Here is a 22592-nt window from a genome sequence, read left to right on the forward strand (position 1 = left end):
AGAGCCTTCTATCAAAACCCATCACAGAGAGCAAGTGGCCCAATGCATCATCGTAGCACGACAGCACCAGGTAATGTAATGAATGTCACATGAGCACATGCTCGTCACTGATGTGCTACTACTGTCAGGGGTCTGAGGAATGTCAAGTGATGCTGTCAAACATTACACCCTACAACCAGCTCAACTCTCTCTACCTCTACCTCTCTCTCTCTCATTGTCCCTGGCATCACTCTTGTATTTGTTTGATGTGTGCCACCTCTTTGCATGTGGCTTATCCCCGTGCCTGCTCACTCAGTCTCCCTCTCCCTCTGTCGTGGGCATCACCATCAGATATCAAACACTCTTGTTGACAGCTTGGGTTGAGTGAGCCGTCACTGTATGTATATCACTGTGCACCAGCCCCGTCTGTTGCGCTTTCAAATAAAAGACATCAGTGAGAATGAGTGTGGCTTATGTACAGCAAATACACTAAGCATCTGATGACGTTCACTGTATTTCCTGGCAGCATAGTTACCTGACAGTTGAGAGACGAGGGGGGGGGAGGGGGGGGGGGGGGGGGGGGGGGGGGCATGACGACCCAGTCAAGTGAGACATGGGACGAAGTGCTGAATGTCTGAGCAGTATTCATAACAAACTTCCTGACTCCAGGAGACCCGATGGCTGGCCATTTGACCTCCACATGTCAAAGCCTCGAGACCCCGCGGGTCGTTTTCTACCCTGACAGCTACATTGCCGGAATTCCCTTCCAATTCCAAAGAAACCTTACAACAGCTGGAGAATTGATAATTTTCGTCTCGTCGACCAAGCTCAGATACAACAGCAACATAAGATCGAGACTGGCGACTGCTCTGTTCAGCCTTTATCCAATTGACGTAAACAAAAAAGAAACACCTAACTTGTTTTCGGTTTTCCTGAGATTAGAATGCAAGGAATGGCTAATAGTATATACTAATGTAGCTAGTATATAGAATATATACAATAATGCAAGGCAGTTAGCTGACGTCACCACAATACGAAAACGTACGTAGGTTCGTGTGAGACCAGGTAAACTAACCTAAGCTATCATAAACACCAGCTGAAAATAACATCTCAAGTGAACTCAGCTCTCACGTCACTCCATTTTGTTCACGGACTTCTAGGTTCAGAAGTCTGACGAGAAATGTGATGAAACGCTCTCGAGAAGTCTGCCGCGAGCTAACTTACGTTGGATAGCGTCACGTTATCCGAAGCGAACCGCTAACTACGCCGGTGTTTTTGGGGGAAGTTACCCGACGTTAGTGTCCGTGTGTCTCTCGGGTGACATACGGTGTGTTGAAAAGTTAATTCGGCTTACCTTCATGTCTCCGATAACAGTTTGGAACAGTCCTCCGAGCGCGCTGCATTCCTTCTCGATAACAGCCTCCATTTTCAGGACCACTTCCAGCGGGCAGTCCCGACTCCGTGAGCCGCTTTTCCGTTGACCACCGCTGCTTTCCAGGGAAACCAAATACTCCCCGAAATGCGAACAAAAACGAACCAAGTTTCCGTAATCGACGTAACAACAACTTTTGTCTCAGTCGAACGCTCAAATCACCATAAAAGCAGCTCCGCTCTGCTCCGGTGCCCCGTTTAGTTCAAATCAAAGGAGGTTGCAGGGACGAAAGAGACATTTAAATCCCCCTCTCCCCTCCACGCCGTCCCGCTCATACCCATGGCTGGGACGTGAAGGTACTGTTTTGCAGTTTTCTAGTCGAAACTAGAAATATTCCCAATGCTCGGCTTGTAACGTTAGTCCGTATCTTGACAGGTAAATGCCGACACTCACGAGTTTTCTGACCGCCTTCTCAACACTGACTGAGTGGGAGAAAAACGGGTCTAGAAACAACAGTCAAGTCTACCGGAGTTAGGGGAAAGATGCATTTCCGGTTCCACCAAAATAAAATAGATAGATAGATAGATAGATAGATAGATAGATAGATAGATAGATAGATAGATAGATAGATAGATAGATAGATAGATAGATAGATATGTTATTAATCCCACAAGAGGAGATTTCTTTCGCTACATAATTGTTACATATAGGTTAAGCATTAAAATATAAAGAACATGAACAATTTATACAAAAAATAGAATAGAATATTAAGAAAAATGCACAATATATGCAACAAATGTAATATTTGCAAAGATGTAGCCAATAAAGAAACAAAAGTGTTATAGTTGAGTGATTGATTTGGCCAGAGGTGATTTATTGTAAAGTGTTTTTGTTATTGTTAACGTCATTTTGACAGTCTCTGTAATATAAGAAAATAAGTACTTGGCAGTCAGTAAAACAGATGTGATTATAGACGGATACTCTCAAAGGGATATTATATATTTTTTAAACATTTAGTTTGACACTGAATGTTTTTATTGTGAAGGAATAGTGCAAATACATTCGGTATTACTCTGTTTGACTTGACTCCATGATGATGCGAGATGAAGGTGAGCAGAAGCAAGCGAGTGCAGGAAAAGTAAGGCGCGTTTTTCATTGGGCAGCATTGAACTGCACACAACAGCGATTACACCATTAATGGATATGTTCGAACTAGTGGTTTATATGAGCAGACTTTTGTAGAATTAAACACAGTGTTTTATTCCTTGCATGTTTTTTCTGACTTCATTAGTGTTGACGCTGCATGATATAAGCACAACATTGCAACGTTCCTCCAACTTTTTTTGTTGATAATACCAACGTTTTACTATTTATGTATAAACATGTTAAGCAGTTGTAGATAACGGGCGACATCTAGTGGCTAAATATAAATGGCTGCAGTGAGTTAAAATATAATATGATACATGAACGTTAGCTAGATCCCGCATGTTGAATGTGGCAGCGTGGGTTCTCTCCGGGCTCTCCGGCTTCCTCCACAGTTACAATAAGGATTAGACCCTACACACACACACACACACACACACACACACACACACACACACACACACACACACACACACACACACACACACACACACACACACACACACACACACACACACACACACCTACTACCATACATACTTAAATGATCCATTACTAGATAATAATCACTGTTTGAAATATGATAAAGGCTTTTTTATTCATTGTAAGATTAAGTGATTAGTTTCAAGTAGAATGATTTGTTTAACTAAAACATTGGTCAAATGATATGAATCAGTAAGTCACAGTGGAGTTAGCCTCATAGGACAGCACTCAGAAAAAACATTAAACATTAGCAGATATTATTATATGACTATTGTTGACTCGGAATGCACTGTTGTGAAAAAACATGTTATGCTGGATAATACAATTTGACAAAAAGCTCACAAAAGAATTACAACTTTTAAATTTAAATATCAGATCAGCTCACAATTTATAATAATGGTTAAATAAAAATGTAATAACAATCACTCGTGTTCAATCTAAAATGCGTTTACAGCTCCATAGCAACAAGGTAACCAGAGGACAGCGAAAGCCTCATGATCCAAAGACATGCTGCAGGTTAATTGATCTCTAAATTGCCCATAGGTGTGAATGTGAGAGTGAATGGTTGTATGTCCCTACATGTGCCCTCGATGGACTGGCGGCCTGTCCAGGGTGTCCCCTGCCTTCGCCCTATGTCAGCTGGGATAGGCTCCAGCGCCCCCGCGACCCTAATGAGGATAAGCGGTATTGAAAATGGATGGATGGATGGACATGAACGTTAATCCAAATACAGGAGGAGAACATTCCCGTTTCTATTGCAAAACTGACCTTTCTTTCAAAGTCGGCCACATTAACTCCAGTTGTAGTACTGAATTGATTGTATACATAAGCTAAGAACATTTCCTGTATTCAAGTGCAGGTTGAAAGAGGTCAAAACATCTGCAAAGAAATTGACGAAATTGAAAGAAGTTGCGAGCTCAGTCTTCTTATTTATAGTCTAAGGGCCACCTTTTTTACTCTCGCAGATAAACAAAGGGACATTGTTGACTTGGCCAAGTCTTTGAATTGTGAAACCTGAGGAATTGTGTGCACCGATACTGCCCTTGGACACGTTTGCTCTCATAAAGTCCCTATGTGTAGGAATTGAAATGATCGGACTTTGGCGACTCCTAGTGGTAGCATAGAAAAAGACACAGTGGCAGAACACAATGCACCCTCCAAAGACAATAAAGAGCCCTTTCTTTTTCAAAACCTTTATTTAGTCATTAAAAATGTCAAAAACAAACAGAAAGCAGGTGTCAAAAAACAGACGCAGATGCAAACACAAATAATCAGTAAATACAACTAATCATGTAGCAAGATAGTTAATCATTTTGTAATGTTATGATGCATCAACACAGTTACAATAAGGATTAGACCCTACACACACACACACACACACACACACACACACACACCTACTACCATACATACTTAAATGATCCATTACTAGATAATAATCACTGTTTGAAATATGATAAAGGCTTTTTTATTCATTGTAAGATTAAGTGATTAGTTTCAAGTATAATGATTTATTTAACTAAAACATTGGTCAAATGATATGAATCAGTAAGTCACAGTGGAATTAGCCACATAGGACAGCACTCAGAAAAAACATTAAACATTAGCAGATATTATTATATGACTATTGTTGACTCGGAATGCACTGTTGTGAAAAAACATGTTATGCTGGATAATACAATTTGACAAAAAGCTCACAAAAGAATTACAACTTTTAAATTTAAATATCAGATCAGCTCACAATTTATAATAATGGTTACATAAAAATGTAATAACAAGCACTCGTGTTCAATCTAAAATGTGTTTACAGCTCTATAGCAACAAGGTAACCAGAGGACAGCAAAAGCCTCATGATGCTTTTTAGGCTTTCAGACAAATTGCACCATCACATTAAAGCTCCGTTGTGCGTAACCTGTTAGCAGCATATATAGGCACGTTTAGGAAAGGGGAAATATTCCTTCAAATGAGGATGTGACTCAGGAAATGGGGCAATATGTGGGTTTTAAATTGCACCATCACATAGATGTTCTGCAGTATATATCCTACAAGTAGCATACATAGGCATTTCTTTTGTGTTCTTGGAAATGGGAAGTATTCCCTCCAATGTGTATACTATTCAGGAAATGGGGCAATATTTATATAATTAACAAACAAAACCATATCTAGTGTCATTCATATCTTGCAAAATCATTCTGTATAACCATGTACACACACGATTATGTTAGGATCTTTAACCCTGTCATCAAAATACCTTTAACAGCCCTGACTGTGACTACCTGAACTTTTCAAAAGCACAGAAGTAGAACTCCTGCAGGATTATTATTGTTCATAAATCTGATGGTATTAGTTTTCCATTGGGAAATAACAAAAGTTTGCACTGAACTGAACAGCAGGGCTGTCAATGGAGCTCTAGATGGTGTGGCTGATGTTTTAATACATGCTGAAGTTATGAAGCCGTTATAAAACTAGTTTGTGCAGGTTTTCAAGGTGACATCCTCCACCTCCTGAAGCCCATCACCAGGCTGCCGCCGTAGCATAGTGTCACCAGAAATGCAAATATCTGGGACAAACAGACAAAAGGAGACAAAGCAAAAAAATAATACAAAATTGGTCAGAAAAACTCAGTCAATTTGACTAACATGTGCTCACTGCAACTTCTTTAACTAACGTTAAAAAGATAAATATATTACTAGTGTCAACAGGCTTATCTGAAGACGTCACCTTAAATATCCTCCTAAATGTACTGACAGTTCTAGTTCATAGCATACACACAATATTCTGTTTATTGACATTTAGATTAAGATCCAAAAAGGAGAACGACTAATGTTGAGTCAGCACAGAGGATACTTTATTCATGCAAATGAGTGAACTGAGGTGACAGCACTTACCCTTAGCCTGTCAGATTGATTGATTTTAGTTTGACCTTAAATATTATATATACCTTAAGTAATAACATAAATATTATTATTATTATTATTATTACTATTCATCTTTCAGGAACTTCCCTACCTCAACAACAAGTCAACAAAGGAGTTTGACATTGGTCTATATTCATTCAGATAGTACTGTGAGTGCGTTGTGATAATATCAATTAAAATGCACAAATAATCAATGCACTGTGCAACAGACTTCATCTGAAACGACATCTAGCACTCACCGTGGCTGCAACATTAAGACTGTATTGCTTGTCATCCAGGAGTGTGAATATATTGCCCCGGCGGTAGGTTACACACAAGACGTCTGCAGTGGTGTTGAGCAGTGGCTTGACGGCTCCTCCATTAGCTGCTGTAGTTGCTGCCTCCAACACAAAGGCAGCAAAGTAGAAGAGCAAAGCTATAAAATGGTAAACCACATCCTGAGGGAACATAAGAGAGAATGCATTAGAAATAAATTCCCAAAAAGTTCAAGTAGGTGCAGTAGATGGGAACAGAGAATGAGCAACGTAAGCGACCTGGACTTTGGCATTCACATAACAAACCAGGCGAATCTGTCAAAGCATCCAGCGTTTAAGTTCATTACAAAGCGCAACATGGTAGACGTTGACCAACACGGCAACAAAAAGAAGGAGAGAATTTAAAAAGTGATTTGTAAACCATCCTCTTAAGACACAGAGGGAGAGAGGGAGTGTGAGAGAGCCAAGGAGGTTAATGACAGTAGTCCCGCCCCCCCGAGCCTACAGGCAGACCTTTGTTGCGGTTTGGTGTGAGCTCATCATCCATGTCACTCATTGTTCAGCTGAAAACAAACAACCAACCCCACACGCCTGGCTACTCCTGGCAGCAGGGCCTGGAGCCCGGGGTTGTGTCTGAGAGCCCCGACTTAACACAGAGCACACTACAATGACATAACACGACAACATGGCACAGATTCTCACTTTGTTCTCTCAGATATAATCACAGCAGTTATTATTGCATTAAAAGAAAATGCTCGACAATGATACAATGAGACTGTCTTCTAGTAGTGATTTCTTGGTATTTACAATTGATATGTTATACTTCACACATCTACATGAAGGTTGTTATCGATTGATCTAAAGACAATTTGCTCAATTAATCAACGAATCAGTTAATCTACTGTATAAAACACCAGAGAACAGTAAAAAAAACAAACACAAAAACAGCCTGAAGTGATGTCATTAAAGGTCTTGTTTTGACTGCAAACAGTTTAAGACCCAAAGAGAATAGATTTGCTATAATGTCAAGGAAAAGCCTGGAACCATCGTATGCCTCTCATTTATGCTTGAAAAATTACTATTGTTAAGGGTGCTCCGATCGATCAGCCAACGATTGGAATTTGCTGGCTGGACACACGCACACATACACACACACACACACACACACACACACACACACACCTGGCCCTGTCCGAACAGCCCAAATGGTCAACATGTGCTCAGAACAGATGCATCATCATGTGAATGAACCATTCGACCGACATGCGGAACCGGTCCAAAATATTATCGGTGGTTAACCAATTGACGCACACAATGCATTTGGTGAGTAATTACCTGGATGTAAACATAACTTTAGTTTGTTTAAAAGAAAAGCTCTGCAGAGTCCCTTTACATTCCAGTCTGGTTATTTGTTCACGGTTCTGCATTAACCGAGCGAGATCGATCGATGGACGGGTGAATGAGTGAATGGAGGGACAGACGAGTATAATCTGACTGATCGGCTCTTCATCTCACCAAGACGTTCAAGTCAGTGTTGATGCGGTCAGCCAGGCCAGTGACAAAGACCAAGAGGTAGGCGGAGGACAGGAAGAAGGTGGTGAGGGACACAAACATCACCCATCCCTGCAGCAGAGGCACAGGCACATTGGAGGAAGCCACCAGGATCCATACTAGACCACCAAATAACTGGGGATAGAATCAAAACACTCATATTGGTCATTATGTTTAAGTGGAGGCGGTTACATAGTTACAGGCATGTTGTACACTATTTATAACGCACAAGGAAGACATCAGGTATTATAACGGTCCCATACTGGTGAGGTGTATCGCACCTATACGAATGCCAAATCTGTTTACATAAATTATACGGAAATCAATAGCTGCGGTGCACCAGATATTATCACATAATTGCGAGGTTTTCATGAACTGAAAATGTTGCAATACACTCCTGTCTCTACTGTCCCCTTCTAAATGATTGGTGGCAGAATCCAAGGCAGAGTAACACTGAAGGAGATGGTGGTATGGACCTTCTCAAATATGTATAGCCATAGATAAGCATGTGAGTGATGTGATGTGCACATTAGAAATGAAGCATTTTACAGGCCTGCACTGGTCTGTAAAACCAGTATCTGCGACATCGCTCGAGGCGACATAAACGCGTCCTGGCTTTGGCTGTCAAGAGTCAGTAAAACCAACAAAAAAGACAAACAATTCAGCCTCAGGCAATCACAGCCGAGATCAGTGTGTGAACACTGAGCACGTCACAGAGGACCGTCTGCGTTCATGGCCAACAAGTTACAGTCGGACATATAAGGTCATCAATTATTGATAGTGCGGAGCCGCCTATTTCTACAGCAGCACTGAGGTCACTGATAAGGACACAGCATGCAGTCGAACATGAATGAGCTCTCTATTATTATTTTTAATTTTTTTTAAATCCACTTACTATTTCTACACAGACTAGCACTCCAGAGTAAGTTCCAAATACTTCCAGTCCCAAAGGTAGAGAAATAGTTGGCGCTGGGAACGACGTGACAGCGGGATCAGCGGCTGGTTGCGACATCTCTTTATCTCCCCCTCTCTTCTCTCTGGCTCCCCCTCTCCTCTGGCTCTCACCCTCCGTCTCCCACCGAAAACGCCGCGTTAGACAAAGGAAGGGAGCAGCGGGGGAAATTCCTCCGGAGTCATGTGTCCCCTCAACAGGTCCGACAGGTGCAGATGCCACTCCTTGGAAACCAACGCTGCATTCAGGGACCTCACGGAAGCTCCTACATCCAGATAATCCTTTCATTAATTCCACATGTCCGTATGGGAAATAATGACAACGTGGATACCTGAATGTAGGTGGTTTTAATTGCTTGTGATGATTCGATTCAATTATATTCATATATTTAAATGATCATAATCCATGGGCAAACAATATAGCCTATCATTTAGTCTTCAAACAATTGCAGTGATCATGTAGTACACTGAAATAAGATGTACTTAATTAAGCACAGTAGGCCTACTTTACATGCAATTTAATTGAGTACTTCCATTTTTTGCATTTTTATACTTATTATATAAGTTTATTATACTATACTATTTTTACCGTTTACACTGCTACATTTGTTTGGCAGATTTAGTAACACTATTTTTTTTGTCTACAGTTTGTTATACTTTTCCAATCCAGTGAACACCCTGTATCTCTATTCTGATTATATCATATTTTCGGGCATAGGTTGAGAATGTTCTCCGACTTCTTTAAGATACACAAACTACGTCAAAGCCCTCTTAGAACCATAAAAACATCATAATAGTAAAAAACTGTCACAGAGAATTTTATTGAGGAATAAGTACTTTTGATACTTAAAGTAGGTTTTGGTATTAATACTTTCACCTAAGTATGGTTGTGAATGCAGGACTTCTACTTGTAGTGGACTTTTTTTTCGCTGTGGGGTACGAGTACTTTCACTTAAGGATACTACTGCTTATATGTGCAACACTGGCAGGATGAAGCCGCTAAAATGTGATACAAAAATCCTGAAACTGATATGTAAATTGATTTATTTGGTCAAAGTTGGTTTTAGACAGAGAGGCTTGAAAAAACTACACCAATTACCCACAATGAATTACAATAAAATGTGATGTCATGTCCGTCCAGACAAAGCCATGATTTGATATAAATGTTTATCAAAGGTTATAACATACCAATGGATTTGATTTTGGCTGAATAAAATCAGCTGTCTGCATCCGTCATTATGGTAGTATATAAATTATGGGTATAAAAGACTTCAGGGTGTGTTTGCAATGATGCAACCATTGACAGATCACTCCTTTACTCCTCTAATTGTGTATTATGCTCTCCACACCCTGTCAATGTATTGATAACTGCGCTTAATCGTTCACGGTATAAAAGGTACATGCTCATCTTGTATTTCTAGTAATTCCAACACCAACTGAAGGCAGCACTTTTACACCCATTGTGTCAGTGTGTTGGAGCACTTGGTTCCTTCTGTGTCAGCATTTACCAGCAGAGAACACACAGCTCAGACACATTAGTGTCTAAGAGTGGGAGTCATGGCTACTGATGACATTGATTTCACACTGAGGCTAAGAAACAATGGCGTGTGTTCACTGGTTAACTTTCTTAGTGCATACGCAAATAGGTTTAATAAGTAAATGTTACCTTAACGGTTAGAGAAAAGGCAGAGGAGAGAGGAGAACTTATTTACAAAGGGGCTCTGCAACCTTTACCGTGTTTGTACTAAACATGGAACTGAAACATTATGTATTGGAGGGTATTTTTTTGGGAACACAGATTTTCTTCATTGAATGGTGACGTCAAATTGCTATGTTGTTTAATTCAGTTGGTGAGAGCAGTTTATTATAAGCCACATATAGTTAATGTTTAGCTAGGACTTGATTTATGTGAACCAATGTTGATTCAACCTCTTAAAGGACACTGTGCTTATTTCACTTTAGTGGCTGGTAGTTAGAATCAATACGACCGGTAGAAGACCTCTGCATCTTCTTATTCGAGCAACAAAGAAGTTTTCAGATTGCATATTCATCACATGGAAAGTCTCTGGAGGCCACACATTCATCTATGGAATGACAGGAAGCCATATTTAAATAAGGACATTGGGAAATATAACATGAGCCTATCAATTATTACATTTTCGAGTTTATTGTTAATTTTATAATCAGTGGAGGAAACATCAAGAAGACACAGTATTGCGTTACATTCTTTCGCTTTGAATTACTAATAATTCATAAAATCAGGAACAAAATGTGAATGGGCAATGCGAAGATAAAAGAAAGCTAATTCAGTGTTGATTTATTTTAAATGGATGAATCAGCTTTATTTCTATTTTAGTGCTTTTTATTTTACAGTATATTTGACACCACTAATAGGAACAGTTGTAATCAGACTGTTTATTATTTATTAGTGAGAGTAATAATAATTAGATTTCATTAATTAAAAAAGGCACACGAGTAAATGAAAAACAAACAAATGCCCACAGCACCTTAATTCTCACATGCCCATGAAAACTTGCGTTCACAAGGCACGTCATTAAATCTCTTAGCTGAACGTGAGACCTCGGCACAATGCTCATCGTTTTGATGATTATTGGGCTCCCCTACTTGCCAAAATCCGTCATCTATCAGATCACTCCCATCCACCCACTTCCACGAGTTCTCTTGCTCCCTGTCAGACAGACCAATCCAGGTTACGCGATAAGATTGAACGACAAAATTCAGCTCTTCTTTTGTGGTTATGATCACCAGGTCAGCTCCTCTTTCTTTACAGTATTTTCTGCTGCTCTCCCAAGATCTAGTCACTCCAGAAGTAGAGAAATAGTAGCACTTGCCATTGAACGTTTTCCATCCTTCCTGGCAAGGTTCATCTAGAGACAGCACACATGTATTTCAGCAAGCATGATCCTGAAACTGTTACATGTTAAGCTAATATTTGGGAACACGTTTTGTGAGTTTAAGACCAGGTTCTCAAGCATAATTTCCAATAGTGACACGCCTCACACCCTAGAACATATAGGCCAATCAGACCAAAGAGAAACTGTAATATTGTACAATATTTGACACTTTTGATAAAGAGGCAATCATATGAATAGTTGACACTCTCCACACCAACGATCAAGAGTTTACATCTGCATTGGTTGCATTCCTGCATTCCTATGTGACTGTAACTAAATGTACAGGAGGCAGAAAGTTTTCATTTCTCGCATCAGGACATTTCTTACGTTTTTTGAACCAAGAGGAGGTCAATAGCGTATCTCGGCTCACAACCATAGCGTTGTATTGCGTCTCCAGCACCTCCATCTCTTTTGTCAGGTAACCAAAGAGAGTGGTAAACACACGGTATCTCAAATAATGAGTTTGGCTGAGATGGCTAGAGTGTAAACTTCTCTAAATCCAACAGAGTATGACAGGATTGCTAATGCTAGCCTTCACTCCGTTACAGTGTGTGATCCAGCCTTTCACACAGGAGGTACAATCATAAATGACCTTTTTACCATAATATAAATTCTCTAAAATGTATATTTGTATTATGTAAACACAAAGGTCAAGCGTCAGTGTGTTGTAAAGACTCATAGCTCCACTATCATGCAGTGAGCCTGCACTTCTAATGTAGTTGTAGTTAAGATTGAACAGTTATGCAAATTAATCTTTCCCTCTTGGTGCAAAAAGCCTGCTGTTTACATTGATTCTGAGGGTTGCTATTTTGGATACAATACTTTTGTGTTTAAAGTTTTACAGGAAGAGTTCAGTAATTCAGTTTGTCATTAAACAGACAATACATGAATATTTAGAGCAGTTGGTTCAGTGATGAATAAGACCAGCAGAACGGGTAATGGCTTGCCTGAAATTATGCTGCATTAGTTAAAATTACTCATGTTATCACACTGGCCCTTGTGCTTAATGGAGTAAACTAGCATGCATTGTGTGATCCATCCAAGTCTTCTTTCAGCATCAAAGTTCAATCACAGCAGTGAATCAACGATTCCATTTAAAGTTTTAATTTCTCGCATCAGGACATTTCTTACCTTTCTTGCTGAGATTTAACCTGTTGACCTCCTCTTGCAGCGTATCTCGGCTCACAACCATAGTGTTTTATTGCGTCTGCAGCACCTCCATCTCTTTTGTCAGGTTGATGGAATCCAACTTCAGTTGATATCGCTCATCTCTCAGAGCGTCTCTGTCTGCGGTCAGGCTGGAGATCCGGTTTTCACACTTTGAGTCCTGATGACCGATGGCCTTGGAATCTGCAAGTTCATTTGGAATCGGTGAAAAAAACATGAAAATCATCAAGTGAAACTTTAATGATTCAAAGTGTGTTTTGCTGTGTTATGCTCATTGTTGAGGCAGTATGGCACTTACTGTGTGCCACCACGCCCAATATCAAAATCAGCAGAAGAAACCCCAGACACGCTGCAGCAGCTCCAATCCACCACACTAAATCACAACGTTATCACAATAAGTGCTGAATGGTTTAATTAGCAGTACTTTGTCCCTATCCACATTTCACCATGCACATCATAGCATTTTTTATAATCACTACAGCTAACGTTGTGCTGTATATTGGCAGGAATATGGTAAGATGTGTACTCTTACCTGAAAGTTGAGGGCGCCATCCGTACTTTGATCGATTGTCGGAAGCCATCAGATTCACAGTAGCTTCCTGAACTACTCTTGACTTGCTGCTGAATGTCACTGACATCTCCCAGATTTATGTTCAGGGTTGGTCTCAGTTCCTCTTAAGGCACAAATATTTGCTGAGACTGCAAATACACACTTGATGTGAGGACATGTGTGGTTTGTGAAATCAAAGTCAGCATAAATTCTGGATTTTTTTTATATTAGTTGTGAATTGTAGTGGATATGTGAAGCCTTAAATTCCATGAATGTTAATCATTTGTTAAGATTTTCTGTGCAGATTCATTTACATTTAACATCTATATGTCATAGTTGTATCCTTGTTATTGTGCACCAGTGTACAGTAGCAGTGTATCTTACCTGCGATAATTTCTGACTTTAGTGATGGCACAGGTACAGTACAGTCAGCAATGTACTTACTGTTGGAAATAACAAGATGGAATAGGTTAGTCTTGATAGCTTGCCATGTAACCTTGCTGGTTATACAGAGTAGGGTAGAGCAATTTTAAATATTTTGTTATATGGTCAAATATTTAAAGTGGACAGCGCTGTTTATTTTACAAGCCAATTGTTCATGTTCACACTACAACGAAAAACAACAATAATAAATGATTGCTTTTTCATAATGTCTTGGTTCAAGGTCAATGACATTGAATGGAAATGGCATGATTTACAATGTCGTCCCATTTTCAATCCATAGCAAACACGTATTAGCTAATCGGACACAGCCAACAAGTGCAGCACCTGCAATGACATGCTAACATGTTTTACATGTAATGCATATCGCAGTGGATTGAAAGGAAACACAAATATTATATGTTTTAATTAAGTCACAGTTTTGTCTAGATTATCAGTGTTTGGCCCTCCATGGGCCTCAAGGGGCCTAAAGGTGCACAACACTCAAAAACCCATTGGGTTCATTTGGAAACTTAAATATTGTTATTTCCTGGAAGAAAAAGCAAGGAATGTCAGCAGCAACAAAAGAGGAAATATTTAATGAGAATAAGCAGCCTCTGTTACTGGAACAACATATGAAATGCGCTGACATCAATACACATGATCATCTAATTTATTGCAGTTCCTCCTGAAGAGTATTACCAGATGTCATGGCAATACATTCGATAGTTGTTATGTTGTCATATTTGATGTATTCAATGTTAAAATCAGATTACAGAAAGGGCATATTAGCTAGAACATTTTTGTCTTCTGCGACTCATTTCAAAATGTAATTAGTTAAAGCAATATACATCCATTTAAAAAAAATAAAAATAAAACGTTATCTGTTTTCAATGTGTTCCACTTACATGCGTAATAATATTTCCCCAGTCTCAAAATGTCATTTCTCTTCACAGTCAGATTTATGCAGTTGGATCTAGCATTTTCCTATGAAGTCATCTTTGCCATTCGAACCCTTGTCTTCGTCCCAGACCTCAAGATGTTGCTTTAGGCTTCCTTTGAAGTCGAAGTTTAAATACACATTTTAAATACTGCGGCCTGATTGTTGTCATTGACTGTGCTTGTCCTCGTCACGACTGTCATCTATATTCAGTTTATTTTTGTATTTTTTTCAGTTGCATTAAAGCAGGTACATTTTATTTTAGAACAATAGTGGCACACGTGAGACAAACCTTTTCACGTTCATCACTACTCTAATATTCCCATTATTGTATTTCTAGGTAATTTCCCAACTTTCTGTGCTAGAAATTGATCATTTAAAATTGTGAAATCAGTTTTTAGATCATGTAAAATATTAAATCTATAATTGCTTTAACCTGCCCATTATCACCTTCGATATCAATTGCAAACAAACTCACTCTCTTATGTAAAGAGATGGAGATGTCCAACCTTAATATATGTGTCAGGATGAGAGAAGATATCCACATGATGTAGAAAGGAGTTATTCATAAACACTTTCGCTGTTTTTCCTTTGCACTTACCAGATCCATCAGTGGTTTCAGACTGGGACAGTACCAAAAGCAGGGTAACTACAGGAGCCACACACTTCCTCCTCTTCACTTTTTCACTTCTTCACGTGTGTGTGTGTGTGTGTGTGTGTGGAGCTGAAGTAAAAAATTAAACAGCCCTTTATCTCCCCACCATCCCACCATAGAGACCTCCAACTGTTAATGTTCTGATATTAATATAATAATAATAATAATAAAGGTGCACAAACATAAAAGTAACCTAAGATTTGACACCTGTTAAAGCTTATTTAGTCTCCTAATCAGGAGAACAAGGCTTTCGGCCACCTTTTGTAAACGTTGCTTTATTGTAGCGCCTTGGATATTTTGGCAGTGATGGTAGCTCATAAACATTCAAGGATTGATCCCTTGACTCGGCAGACTTTGATATGTGACAGTAGTTATGTTTAGATGAAAGTTACTTGGGGACCCTGTTATCAATGTTATCACTGCAGCTGCATCAAGCAGCATAATCAGAAGCATGAAAGGCACATTAACAGAAGGCTTTTCTAAACTCAACCTTGGACCGCAAAGACACTTTCATTTAAGGACCAGTCCTTTTTCTTTTCCCTCAGTTCCCAATGTGGCTAAAACCTGGAATAACTACTAATTAAACATTCTTTTGTAATGACACAGGTAACCGCGACCAGCAGGAGGACGCGAGCAAGACCTGATTGTTCTCACTCTTCTTAAATACATTTCCAGTCCTTAATACCAACTCAATATTTTCTCCCATTTGTAATTCATGAAAGGTGGATGTTATACATCAAATTAAACAAGAGAACTTGGGCTACATGAATCAGTAAGCCATTTCCACACAACTCAAACACCAACTGAAAGAATTATGAAAATATCATAATCATAATTTTGTCAAGTCAGCCCACTCAGCACGTTTTCGGAACTAGCAACCCGTAGCTCGGTGCTATCAGAGAGAGACAGATAGCAAAGAGCAAGAGGATTTAACACAGATTCTAAACATCTTCAGACAATCCTTCTGCACCAAAGCATCACCGAGATATGAGCCAAAGAACACAGCAACATGAATCACTTTAGCGCTTTACAGTCTCAAATGTTGCATATCTTTGGTTTAAAAAAAAAAAATGTCTTCTTCTAATCAACAAAGACTGCTGTATTTGATGTATTGAACACCATAAGTAATATACATGTGAAATATATGGTTTTGTACATGAGAAAATTCAAATTGCATAGATGGTGCCCAAATGCCAATTTCGCCTAATTAATCTGTACTAAAACCTCTCTAACTTTGTTCGGCTTTACTTTTTCAAAGTCAAACTTTACAGAGAGACTGTTCACATATGTTGCTATGATCTTTGTGGTTTTTGACCTTTGCTCTGTATCCTTCCAAGAGATAATCATCCTGAAAGTGCTTTTCTTTTCTAAGCGAACCTGAAAATTCAACTTTTGCTGTCTTTCATCTTTATTTACTCTTAACCAGCAACAAATATACTAATATTTACACATCTGAACAAAAACACACATGGGTTGCCTTTATTATAACACCAACATTATTCAAATAGTCTTTGTGGTTGCTGAGATACACCTTTTTTAGTTTGGGTATGTTATTTTGAGTAGAGACCTAAAAAATAGGTTGGTTTTCAAAAGGTTAAATTGATTTATTTGGTCAAAGTTGCTTTTAGACAGAGAGGCTTGACAAAACTACACCAATTACCCACAATGAATTACAATAAAATGTGATTTCATGTACGTCCAGACAAAGCCATGAATTTATACAAATGTTTATCAAAGGTTATAATATACCAATAGATTTGATTTTGGCTGAATAAATCAGCTGTCTGCATCAGACATTATGGTAGTATATCAATTATGGGTATAAAAGACTTCAGGGTGTGTTTGCAATGATGCAACCATTGACAGATCACTCCTTTACTCCTCTAATTGTGTATTATGCTCTCCACACCCTGTCAATGTATTGATAACTTCTGTTTAATTCAGTTGGTGAGAGCAGTTTATTATCAGCCACATATAGTTAATGTTTAGCTAGGACTTGGTTTATGTGAACCAATGTTGATTCAACCTCTTAAAGGGCACTGTGCTTATTTCACTTTAGTGGCTGGTAGTTAGAATCAATACGACCGGTAGAAGACCTCTGCATCTTCTTATTCGAGCAACAAAGAAGTTTTCAGATTGCATATTCATCACATGGAAAGTCTCTGGAGGCCACACATTCATCTATGGAATGACAGGAAGCCATATTTAAATAAGGACATTGGGAAATATAACATGAACCTATCAATTATTACATTTTCGAGTTTATTGTTAATTTTATAATCAGTGGAGGAAACATCAAGAAGACACAGTATTGCGTTACATTCTTTCACTTTGAATTACTAATAATTCATAAAATCAGGAACAAAATGCGAATGGGCAATGCGAAGATAAAAGAAAGCTAATTCAGTGTTGATTTTTTTTAAATGGTTGAATCAGCTTTATTTCTATTTTAGTGCTTAAAAGGAACAGTTGTAATCAGACTGTTTATTATTTCCAGACCAGTAAGAGTAATAATTAGATTTAAAAAAAAGGCACACGAGTAAATGAAAAACAAACAAATGCCCACAGCACCTTAATTCTCACATGCCCATGAAAACTTGCGTTCACAAGGCACGTCATTAAATCTCTTAGCTGAACGTGAGACCTCGGCACAATGCTCATTGTTTTTATGATTATTGGGCTCCCCTACTTGCCAAAATCCGTCATCTATCAGATCACTCCCATCCACCCACTTCCACGAGTTCTCTTGCTCCCTGTCAGACAGACCAATCCAGGTTACGCGATAAGATTGAACGACAAAATTCAGCTCTTCTTTTGTGGTTATGATCACCAGGTCAGCTCCTCTTTCTTTACAGTATTTTCTGCTGTTCTCCCAAGATCTAGTCACTCCAGAAGTAGAGAAATAGTAGCACTTGCCATTGAACGTTTTCCATCCTTCCTGGCAAGGTTCATCTAGAGACAGCACACATGTATTTCAGCAAGCATGATCCTGAAACTGTTACATGTTAAGCTAATATTTGGGAACAAGTTTTGTGAGTTTAAGACCAGGTTCTCAAGACTAATTTCCAATAGTGACACGCCTCACACCCTAGAACATATAGGCCAATCAGACCCAAGAAAAGCTGTAATATTGTACGAGATTTGACACTTTTGATAAAGAGGCAATCATATGAATAGTTGACACTCTCCACACCAACGATCAAGAGTTTACATCTGCATTGGTTGCATTCCTATGCGACTGTAACTAAATGTACAGGAGGCAGAAGCTCCATTCAAAAGTCCTATTCATTTTTTTAAACAATGGGTCCTTGATTTCAGACCGTGGGAGACAAAACAAGGCTTCTCATTCTTCATTTCTACGCTGCAACCATTTATTTTGTTGGCAGAATTGACAACTGTTTGAACTTTTACCGTTACTTGCAAAGTTTGGTTACGAGGACTATAACCAAAGAGAGTGGTAAACACACGGTATCTCAAATAATGAGTTTGGCTGAGATGGCTAGAGTGTAAACTTCTCTAAATCCAACAGAGTATGACAGGATTGCTAATGCTAGCCTTCACTCCGTTACAGTGTGTGATCCATCCAAGTCTTCTTTCAGCATCGAAGTTCAATCACAGCAGTGAATCTATGATTCCATTTAAAGTTTTAATTTCTCGCATCAGGACATTTCTTACCTTTCTTGCTGAGATTGAACCTGTTGACCTCCTCTTGCAGCGTATCTCGGCTCACAACCATAGTGTTGTATTGCGTCTGCAGCACCTCCATCTCTTTTGTCAGGTTGATGGAATCCAACTTCAGTTGATATCGCTCATCTCTCAGAGCGTCTCTGTCTGCGGTCAGGCTGGAGATCCGGTTTTCACACGTTGAGTCCTGATGACCGATGGCCTTGGAATCTGCAAGTTCATTTGGAATCGGTGAAAAAAACGTGAAAATTCAAAGTGTGTTTGGCTGTGTTTTGCTCATTGTTGAGGCAGTATTGCACTTACCGTGTGCCACCACGCCCAATATCAAAATCAGCAGAAGAAAGATGGCTAGAGTGTAAACTTCTCTTAATCCAACAGAGTAGGACAGGATTGCTAATGCTAGCCTTCACTCCGTTACAGTAGCATCCACGACTGCCTTTCACACAGGAGGTACAATCATAAATGACCTTTTTACCATAATATAAATTCTCTAAAATGTATATTTGTATTATGTAAACACAAAGGTCAAGCGTCAGTGTGTTGTAAAGACTCATAGCTCCACTATCATGCAGTGAGCCTGCACTTCTAATGTAGTTGTAGTTAAGATTGAACAGTTATACAAATTAATCTTTCCCTCTTGGTGCAAAAAGCCTGCTGTTTACATTGATTCTGAGGGTTGCTATTTTGGATACAATACTTTTGTGTTTAAAGTTTTACAGGAAGAGTTCAGTAATTCAGTTTGTCATTAAACAGACAATACATGAATATTTAGAGCAGTTGGTTCAGTGATGAATAAGACCAGCAGAACGGGTAATGGCTTGCCTGAAATTATGCTGCATTAGTTAAAATTACTCATGTTATCACACTGGCCCTTGTGCTTAATGGAGTACACTAGCATGCATTGTGTGATCCATCCAAGTCTTCTTTCAGCATCTAAGTTCAATCACAGCAGTGAATCAACGATTCCATTTAAAGTTTTAATTTCTCGCATCAGGACATTTCTTACCTTTCTTGCTGAGATTTAACCTGTTGACCTCCTCTTGCAGCGTATCTCGGCTCACAACCATAGTGTTTTATTGCGTCTGCAGCACCTCCATCTCTTTTGTCAGGTTGATGGAATCCAACTTCAGTTGATATCGCTCATCTCTCAGAGCGTCTCTGTCTGCAGTCAGGCTGGAGATCCGGTTTTCACACTTTGAGTCCTGATGACCGATGGCCTTGGAATCTGCAAGTTCATTTGGAATCGGTGAAAAAAACGTGAAAATTCAAAGTGTGTTTGGCTGTGTTTTGCTCATTGTTGAGGCAGTATGGCACTTACTGTGTGCCACCACGCCCAAGATCAAAATCAGCAGAAGAAAGATGGCTAGAGTGTAAACTTTTACCATAATATAAATTCTCTAAAATGTATATTTGTATTATGTAAACACAAAGATCAATCGTCAGTTTGTTGTAAAGACTCATAGCTCCACTATCATGCAGTGAGCCTGCACTTCTAATGTAGTTGTAGTTAAGATTGAACAGTTATACAAATTAATTCCCTCTATTTCCCTCTTGGTGCAAAAAGCCTGCTGTTTACATTGATTCTGAGGGTTGCTATTTTGGATACAATACTTTTGTGTTTAAAGTTTTACAGGAAGAGTTCAGTAATTCAGTTTGTCATTAAACAGACAATACATGAATATTTAGAGCAGTTGGTTCAGTGATGAATAAGACCAGCAGAACGGGTAATGGCTTGCCTGAAATTATGCTGCATTAGTTAAAATTACTCATGTTATCACACTGGCCCTTGTGCTTAATGGAGTACACTAGCATGCTTTGTGTGATCCATCCAAGTCTTCTTTCAGCATCTAAGTTCAATTACAGCAGTGAATCAACGATTCCATTTAAAGTTTTAATTTCTCGCATCAGGACATTTCTTACCTTTCTTGCTGAGATTGAACCTGTTGACCTCCTCTTGCAGCGTATCTCGGCTCACAACCATAGTGTTGTATCGGGTCTCCAGCACCTTCATCTCTTTTGTCAGGTTGATGGAATCCAACTTCAGTTGATATCGCTCATCTTTCAGAGCGTCTCTGTCTGCGGTCAGGCTGGAGATCCGGTTTTCACACTTTGAGTCCCGATGACCGATGGCCTTGGAATCTGCAAGTTCATTTGGAATCGGTGAAAAAAACGTGATTCAAAGTGTGTTTTGCTGTGTTATGCTCATTGTTGAGGCAGTATGGCACTTACTGTGTGCCACCACGCCCAAGATCAAAATCAGCAGAAGAAACCCCAGACACGCTGCAGCAGCTCCAATCCACCACACTAAATCACAACGTTATCACAATAAGTGCTGAATGGTTTAATTAGCAGTACTTTGTCCCTATCCACATTTCACCATGCACATCATAGCATTTTTTATAATCACTACAGCTAACATTGTGCTGTATATTGGCAGGAATATGGTAAGATGTGTACTCTTACCTGAAAGTTGAGGGCGCCATCCGTACTTTGATCGATTGTCGGAAGCCATCAGATTCACAGTAGCTTCCTGAACTACTCTTGACTTGCTGCTGAATGTCACTGACATCTCTCAGATTTGTGTTCAGGGTTGGTCTCAGTTCCTCTTAAGGCACAAATATTTGCTGAGACTGCAAGTACACACTTGTTGTGAGGACATGTGTGGTTTGTGAAATCAAAGTCAGCATAAATGAGAGATTTTTTTGTGTGTATTTGTAACATGCGTGAGTTCCGGCAAAGGATAAAAGAGGGAAACACACGGTATTCCACAAGTAACCGGTTTTATTATTTCACGCTTCCGGTTCCATTCTGCTTCCGAACGCTCGGTCAGCGTCTGCTCCCCGCTCTCTCTCCCGTTCTCCAGCCACTACCTACTCTTATACTGAAGAGACAAACATTTAATTGACCCCACCTGAGGCGGACTACACATCATGGCACTGTTCCCTGAACCACACCCCTGCTGCCACAGTATTCATTTTTAAATAATATATAATCAGAAGAAGAATTAAAATGGCTTTTGATTCAAATATGCTTTTTGATTCATTGTGAAAAACGTCTGTCAGCATGACAGCTATAATTGATTGGTTCATGCAATCCACACCAGGTTTTTGAAACAATCTTCCAATGGGTTAGTGTGTGTGTGTCACCCTACAGGAAGCATACACACAGAAAAACCACAATGATTGGGTTTGCTATACTGTCGAAAAGTTGAAACGGATTAACACATGTAGACTTTTCTTTCTCTTTACAGTTTTGGAAAAGACTCAAGCAGTCTTGGCATGTGTCTTGTTGTAGTGCGTTTGCGTTTGCGAGTACGTGCGTGTTGGCGTGGCGACCTCTGTTTGTAGTTATTGAATAAAACAAACATCTGCAGAGAGCAAGAGGTCAGCCAGGAACCAGTGCTTTTATGCAGTGTGTGTGCTTGTGTATATGCAATTCTGTATTGTGTGTTTGCACTGCCGTGCTGTGTGACAGAGAGCCGGCAGAGAGGTTCCTGGATGAGATGTGTGACAGGCTGGCATCTGCCAATGAGAAGAAGGGCGTATGTGTGTATGTTTGGCATAACTTTATCTGGGTGAAGGAAGGTTCAAGCTCCTTTTGCATTCTGTGT

General features: G+C 39.4%; 3 protein-coding genes and 1 pseudogene across 10 annotated transcripts in view; all 4 read right to left on the reverse strand.

Moving 5' to 3' along the window:
- The window catches only part of LOC117745053 (protein MTSS 1-like), a 45007-nt gene extending 43145 nt beyond the window's left edge, over positions 1–1862 (reverse strand). For all 6 annotated transcript variants that reach the window (XM_034553050.1, XM_034553047.1, XM_034553046.1 and 3 more), the window contains exon 1: positions 1334–1862. In XM_034553050.1, coding sequence (XP_034408941.1) covers positions 1334–1405 — 72 coding nt within the window. In that variant the 5' untranslated portion in view covers positions 1406–1862. The remainder of the gene's footprint in view (positions 1–1333) is intronic.
- A 2299-nt stretch (positions 1863–4161) lies between these two features.
- Positions 4162–9024, reverse strand: mal2 (mal, T cell differentiation protein 2). Its single transcript, XM_034554510.1, has 4 exons — positions 8596–9024; positions 7665–7835; positions 6135–6332; positions 4162–5537 (listed from the first exon to the last, which is right to left on the reverse strand). Exons 1-4 carry the CDS (start codon positions 8938–8940, stop codon positions 5460–5462), a joined length of 792 nt encoding a protein of 263 aa, XP_034410401.1. The 5' UTR covers positions 8941–9024; the 3' UTR covers positions 4162–5459.
- Positions 9025–10806: 1782 nt separating this feature from the next.
- LOC117745278 lies at positions 10807–13457 on the reverse strand (annotated as a pseudogene).
- A 4082-nt stretch (positions 13458–17539) lies between these two features.
- On the reverse strand, positions 17540–21661 carry LOC117745276 (C-type lectin domain family 17, member A-like). 3 transcript variants are annotated; one of them, XM_034553498.1, is made up of 4 exons: positions 21446–21661; positions 21212–21286; positions 20903–21121; positions 17540–18250 (listed from the first exon to the last, which is right to left on the reverse strand). In XM_034553498.1, the coding sequence occupies exons 1-4, from the start codon at positions 21549–21551 to the stop codon at positions 17871–17873; spliced, it is 780 nt and encodes a 259-aa protein (XP_034409389.1). In that variant the 5' UTR covers positions 21552–21661; the 3' UTR covers positions 17540–17870. The 3 variants fall into 3 exon arrangements, with proteins under 3 accessions (XP_034409389.1, XP_034409390.1, XP_034409391.1); XM_034553499.1 differs by lacking the exons at positions 21212–21286; positions 21446–21661 and adding exons at positions 18974–19192; positions 19989–20207 and having other exon boundaries at positions 20903–21017; XM_034553500.1 differs by lacking the exon at positions 17540–18250 and adding an exon at positions 20054–20207 and having other exon boundaries at positions 21446–21653.
- Between the last annotated feature and the right edge of the window lie 931 nt (positions 21662–22592).

Source organism: Cyclopterus lumpus, chromosome 16 (genome assembly GCF_009769545.1).
Source record: "Cyclopterus lumpus isolate fCycLum1 chromosome 16, fCycLum1.pri, whole genome shotgun sequence".
Lineage (NCBI taxonomy): Eukaryota > Metazoa > Chordata > Actinopteri > Perciformes > Cyclopteridae > Cyclopterus > Cyclopterus lumpus.

What these genes read in the sequence shown, in the direction of transcription:
- mal2 (XM_034554510.1), bottom strand. Translation starts at nt 8,940, where the DNA reads ATGAAAGGATTATCTGGATGTAGGAGCTTCCGTGAGGTCCCTGAATGC. An exon ending in TGCTAGTCTGTGTAGAAATA is followed by an intron (nt 7,836 to 8,595) that starts GTAAGTGGATTT and finishes TTCTATCCCCAG; the next exon opens with TTATTTGGTGGTCTAGTATG. An exon ending in ACACTGACTTGAACGTCTTG is followed by an intron (nt 6,333 to 7,664) that starts GTGAGATGAAGA and finishes ATGTTCCCTCAG; the next exon opens with GATGTGGTTTACCATTTTAT.
- LOC117745276 (XM_034553498.1), bottom strand. Translation starts at nt 21,551, where the DNA reads ATGTCAGTGACATTCAGCAGCAAGTCAAGAGTAGTTCAGGAAGCTACT. An exon ending in ATGGCGCCCTCAACTTTCAG is followed by an intron (nt 21,287 to 21,445) that starts GTAAGAGTACAC and finishes GTTGTGATTTAG; the next exon opens with TGTGGTGGATTGGAGCTGCT. An exon ending in GTTCAATCTCAGCAAGAAAG is followed by an intron (nt 18,251 to 20,902) that starts GTAAGAAATGTC and finishes TGCTGTCTCTAG; the next exon opens with ATGAACCTTGCCAGGAAGGA.